The following is a 5884-nucleotide window of genomic DNA, read 5'->3' as shown; positions in this document are numbered from 1 at the left end:
ACCCCCCCCCCCCCCCATAACATGTGGTGTGACTAGCACTGCACCCCCCTTCATAGAACCGACGTCCGCCTGCTCGAACTCACCGCACTGCCGAGCTCCTCCGCGCTCTCCTATCCTCGTCACAGCAACGAGCGGGCTCACGTGGAGTAGTTCGCACCGACAGCGAGTACACGCGGCAGCATGCATGATGGGGCGGGTGACAAACGAACAGACAGCGGGCGGAGGAGCTGCGCTCCCTCTGGCAACGCCTTCGCGCCAAACACACCGTGACGTGGAGGCATGTGAAGGGGCATAGGGACAACAAAAATTAATGGAACGACTATGTAGACGAGCTCGCTGCTCGTGGCAGGCGGGGTGACAGAGGCTCGAACACGGCCGAGTGGGCGGACGACACCACCCCGACGGACACTCCCGACGAGGGGAGCGACACGGAAGGACCCGCCCCCGCCCCTCGGGGCGGGGGCCCGGGGGCCCCCGCCCCCCCGGGGGGCCCGTTGGGCCCTCTCCGGGGGCAGCCCCTCCGGGGAGGCCGGCTTTCCCCGTGCCGGTTCTCCCCAACCAACCCCGCCGGCAGCGCGAGCTGCCGGCCACATTGAGCGGTTCGTCCGCGTCGCGCACTCGTCCCAACTGGGGGCCGCAGACTCGTCTGCGTGCCAACGGCTGGTGACGCTGTGTTGCCCTTGAGCTAGTCCTTCCCCGGTCGCCTAGCCTCTGCGCTGTCTGGCGGACGCCTGTATGCCATGCGCGCGGACCACGCTTGCGTGGATACGTGGCTGGCAGGCTGACCCGTGGAATGTGCTGCGAGGGCTCGTGGGCGAATCTTTCGTGGTCCCGCTGGCGCTGCCCCTCGGGGCCTCGGGCTCGGCCGCTCGCGCCGCATCGTGACACGTGTTGAGTTTCCGAGTCTCGTCTGGTCTCTCTCCCTCTACAATACCGCCCCCGCCTTCGCGCTTCGCGGTTCGTCGCGCCGTTGCGCGCTAGCAGGAACCCAATGCTCGCGCCAACCAGCCGCAGCCGCGTTTGGCTCGTATGGCCCTCGCCCTCGCCTGCTTCTTCGCCTGAAGTGCGGAACGAACGAACGAATGAGCGAGAGGGATAGCGGCACGCAGGCCGAGAGTCGGGGGCGCGACATGCCTCTCGGCTGATCCTGGGCGCCGCGTTGTTCGCCGCGGTCATAGCAGCAGGTCGGTGCTACTGCTGACCGCCTCGACCTGATCCCAGCTGTGAGCTGAATCCCAGCCGTCGACCTGCACCTCGAGAGGGTCGGTGGAGGTCACTGTGCCCGTTCTCCACTGGGCGTTGCCTTTGTCCTTGCACCGGACTCGCTGCGACACGCGAAAGTCAACCGCTGCTCTTGCGGTGGAGAGGGTGGTTGACGCAGTCGGCGTCTTGAGGTCGGTGCTAATGCTGATCTCCTCGACCTGATCCCAGCTGTGAGCTGAACTCCAGCCGTCGACCTGCACCTTCAGCGGCCTGCTGGAGGTCACTGTGCCGGTTCTCCATTGGGCGTTGCCTTTGTCCTTGCACCGGACTCGCTGCGACACGCGAAAGGCCACCTGCTCGTTGCTCGCGCCGTCGTCTAGGTCGGAGAGGATGTCAGAAAGCGAGCCGAGGTCGTCGGACTGAGAGCAGCAGGCGCCCATGCGGGCACTGCTGCCGGCTGTTGCACCCCCCCGCGTCGATATATGCAACTGTACTTACCCGAGGCAACGGCGGGCGCTCTCGCTGGCGGGGACAAGGAGGACAAGGAGAAGGTGCATGCCGGCAGCTGCGATGTGTACATATGCTGAGCTGGAGCGCTTCGATGTGCTCAAAATCCAGTTCGTCGACACTGTCTCGCAGTCATTCCACGCGCGCTGCCTTCTCCAGCTTCGTGTGAGAGGAGCCAAGGACCGGAGGGATTCCTTCGTCACCTTCAAAGACGGCGCCACCGAGTCTGTCGAGTGGTTTGCGGGGCGGATCGAGGTGCTCAACTCGTTTGAGCACGACTCGTGTAAGCTGATAGACGAGAAGCCAACGGTCAGGGACGATGGCGAAGACCTGCTTATCCAGCTGCGGTTCGAGGGGCGCTTCAACCAGCCGATGCGGCTGCACGCATTCCCCTTCGACTCGCAAGAGCTGAGCATCGAATTTATTATTCTCTGCCGCGTCGACGGACCCGTCCCGGCCGAAGTGAACGTATCGCCTCGCGTGAGCTGCAGACTCGTGGACAGTGGCTTCGCGCCACGCTTTCAGTGGCGGCCAAAGGGGAAGGTGCGCTGCCACGCAGGGACACACGAGGCAAACGGGCGCACCTTTCCCAAGTTTGGCGCTACGGTGAGAGTGGCGCGGGAGGCTCGTTTCTACGTCACCAACGTTGCGCTCCCCACCGCCGTCTTCTCCGGCCTCGCCTTCACCCTCTTCGCCGCGCAGCCGTCGGAGCCTATGGAACGCCTGTCGGTCTCTGCTCTCCGGACTCCTGGCCGAGATGTGTGCTCCCAATCTATGTCACGGCTCCGCGCCCGAGTCATAGGTTGCCTTCACGCTGCTCCTAACGATGGCGGCGTACAAGATCACGGTGGCGGGCATGATCCCGCAGGTAGCAGAGACGCGGCGGTTCCTGTGTGCATCACCCACACAAAGCCACCACGTCCTGACATAGGTGTCCTACGAGACCTTGCTCGACCGCTTCCTGCTCTACAACTTCTTCCTCCTCGTGGCGATGGCGATCGCCAGCGCAGTTTTGCCGCAAGTGGGACAAGAGGCGGAGGATTTGGCCGACCGCGTCTGCTTGGCGCTTCTGGGCGCGGTTTGGTGCCTGATCCAGGCGTGGTTCGTGGCCAAGGCGTGGAGTCGAGAAAGGAGTGAAAGGCTGAGGCGGGGTGGTGGCGGGCTCGTGATATAAACAAAGAAAACAACACCTCTCTCCTCTGATCATACACACACCGTCCTAATGCTATGGTACGTCTGTCACACCTCTGCGCACACACAGCGGCCGTGGTTGCGCTCAACCGACTCGCACCCGGCGGCCGCGCTCCCGCGCTCGTTGAACTCGACGTGCTTTTCCTGCCACACCACGCAGCCGGGGAACTCGGCCTCGTCCGTGGTGGAGCCGATGTGGGTCAGCCTCATCGTCTGTGCGTACGCGAGGCACTCATCCCGCGAGAGCAGCAGTGTGCCAACGGCCGTCAGAAGGCCCGCGGTGCCACGCGCGGCGGAGCGTTCTCGGGACGGAGACGCCGCAGGGGGAGGGAGGCACGCGCGTCGCAGCCGCCGCCAGCAACCACCTTGTAGCGCGGCAACGACCCCGCCGCCGGCGTCACCGCCGCCACCTCCAGCGCGGCCTATCGAGGATATCCGCTCCGCCGTCCGCCGTGCGAGTGTGTGCGCTGGCGGGCGGGCAGCCTCAAGATCAATGGGCGCCGCTGGACTCGGCCAGCTCGGCACCGCGGCCAACGCCACGGGAGTCAGCGCCGGGGCAGCGGCGCTCCCCGCCTCCGCCGCCGGCAAAGGCACCTTGCACCGTCACGGGCGAGGAGGGTGAGAGTGGCGTCGGGGTCGACTTCTCAACGGGGAGCGCCATCGCGACTCAAACTCCGCCATGGGCAGCCGGCGGCCAGGCCCCGAGCCCGCCGCACCGCCGTCGCCGCCGCCGCGAGAGCCGCCGAGCTTCCGCAAACCGCCGCCAAACCGCCGCCGCCGCCCGCTGCCGCCGCCGCCGCCGCGCCCGTGGGAAGCCTCAGCTTCGCCAGTCGGCAGGCTGGGCGGAAGAGGCGGGCGGCGAGGGGGCGCGGAGGCGGTCGAGCTCTGCGAGCACGACCGCGGGCGAGGGGAGAGGCACGACGGCCTACCATACCTCCAGAGCACCGAATCCAGCGTGGGTTCAGGTCCGTGGGTGGCGCGGTAGGGGAGGGCACCACGGTATGCGTGGCGAAGACGACAACATGAGGGCGGGAGGGCGGTGTGATGTGCAGTGTGTTCAGAGCACCGCGCGAGTACAGCTCGATACGTGCCCTCTCGAGCGCCAGTGGAGTAGAAGAATACGCATTCCTCTTCTAGGGTGGTGCGGCCTCGCCCCCCGCCCACACGGGCACTCGCGACGTGTACGCGGGCGACGCGGCGGCCTGGAGCCTCCGGGGAGGCCGGCTTTCCCCGTGCCGGTTCTCCCCAACCAACCCCGCCGGCAGCGCGTGAGCGGCTCCGTGTCCGCCTCCACGAGGAACCAGTAGTTGTAGAGCCGCAGCCCCGACAGCCGCAGCATCATCCGATAGTAGAGGCCGCTGCCGGAGGAGGCGGCGGCGGCGGCGGCGGCGGCGGCGGGCGTCTCGCTTATGATCAGCCTACGAAAGCACACCGCCGCGCGGCCAACGGCGGCGGCGAGCTGCGCGGGGCTCAGGAGGTGCTCCTCTTGATAGGCGATCAGGTCGACTGAGGTGTCACTTGGGGCGGTCGCGAAGGGACGATGAGGGCGCGGGACGAAGGCCGGCGAGGTAATGCGCTCGCACCGCTGTCCAAATGCAAGGCTCGCCGACTGCACCGCACCGAGGGCGTCTCCCTCGCCCTCTGGGATTGCCGCCGCACACGGGGCCAACCCGGGGTCCGACCACAGCTTGGCCGCCCTCTCCAACCTCACCGCGTCTTCTCGCGTGCGAAGGGGCACCACCACCGCCATGTGAAGTCCCGCGAGCGGCTGGCGCTCTTCAGTGAGAGATTCTAACTGGACCTGCATGCTGAGGTTGGGACGGACGAATTACTGTCGATACAGTAAAAGGGCCCGCCGGGCGCCCCAAAAAAACACGCGCGGTTCGCCTATCCTTCCTTTGCTATCGAATTTAGTGATCTTGTGCCATCCGTTTCTTTCTGTAGAACCATCGCCATGCATGCTGAGATCAGCGTTGCGTCGAGTGCGTCCCGTCCGTGGACCGTGCTCAGCTGGTTCGCCCGTACTCGCGACCGATCCTCCGTCGTCATAATTATTCTTGAGCAGATCCGCTCGCACAACGAGCCGTCAACTCGCAGCGCACGGTCCTCTTCCCCCGTACACAGGGCTCTACCGCGCAATACAATCAGTATAGTGTACCCCGACGCCGTGCGCCATTCGTAGCGAGTCATTACTCTCGCTATTTGCGAACGCGCCCTCTGCAGCGTCCGTGGGTCCGCACCATGGGGAACCAGCCTTACGGGTCGGGGCGGGGGCGGACCGGGACGGGGACGCGACGGCGGTGGCTCGAGGAAGTGCTCGAGACTTCTCAGCTGACGCCGGAGGAGCACTGGTCGAGGTAGCTCTTGTACAGCCTCGCCTTTCTCTCTCGCAAGTCGGACGAGACGAAGCTGCGCGTCGCGACGAGGCTTGCGCGCGTGCGGGACGAGTAGGCGGGCCTGTAGACGGGGAGAGATGGGGAGAGATGGGGGGAGATGGGGAGAGATGGGGAGAGATGGGGAGAGATGGGGAGAGATGGGGAGAGATGGGGGGAGATGGGGAGAGATGGGGAGAGATGGGGAGAGATGGGGGGAGATGGGGGGAGATGGGGAGAGATGGGGAGAGATGGGGAGAGATGGGGAGAGATGGGGAGAGATGCGGGAGAGATGGGGAGAGATGGGGAGAGATGCGGGAGAGATGGGGAGGGATGGGGAGAGATGCGGGAGAGATGGGGAGAGATGGGGAGAGATGGGGAGAGATGCGGGAGAGATGGGGAGAGATGGGGAGGTATGGGGAGAGATGGGGAGAGATGGGGAGAGATGGGGAGAGATGGGGAGAGATGGGGAGAGATGGGGAGAGATGGGGAGAGATGGGGAGAGATGGGGGACGAGTAGGCGGGCTTGTAGCCGTCAAGGTGAGTGTTAGGGTAGGGTTAGGTTAGGGTCAGGAGCGGGGTTGGGGGCGAGTGGGCGGGCCTGTAGCGGC

At 65.8% G+C, this 5884-nt stretch overlaps 2 protein-coding genes across 2 annotated transcripts in view; one reads left to right on the top strand and one right to left on the bottom strand.

Annotated features, from left to right (window-relative positions):
- Positions 1-1643, bottom strand: part of EMIHUDRAFT_117017 (hypothetical protein) — a gene marked incomplete at both ends in the record, with an annotated part of 5580 nt that extends 3937 nt beyond the window's left edge. Inside the window, one exon of the mRNA XM_005774204.1 lies at positions 1203-1643. Within this exon, the coding sequence (XP_005774261.1) occupies positions 1203-1643 (441 nt within the window). The remainder of the gene's footprint in view (positions 1-1202) is intronic.
- Positions 1644-1773: 130 nt separating this feature from the next.
- Positions 1774-2884, top strand: EMIHUDRAFT_117016 (hypothetical protein; the record flags this gene model as incomplete). The annotated part of the gene is made up of 3 exons (XM_005774203.1): positions 1774-2439; positions 2513-2578; positions 2642-2884. The coding sequence occupies 3 exons, from the start codon at positions 1774-1776 to the stop codon at positions 2882-2884; spliced, it is 975 nt and encodes a 324-aa protein (XP_005774260.1).
- Between the last annotated feature and the right edge of the window lie 3000 nt (positions 2885-5884).

Source organism: Emiliania huxleyi (genome assembly GCF_000372725.1).
Source record: "Emiliania huxleyi CCMP1516 unplaced genomic scaffold EMIHUscaffold_318, whole genome shotgun sequence".
NCBI classification, from domain to species: domain Eukaryota; phylum Haptophyta; order Isochrysidales; family Noelaerhabdaceae; genus Emiliania; species Emiliania huxleyi.
Note: the sequence above shows the minus strand (reverse complement) of the source record. Positions and strands in the feature narration are given on the sequence as shown.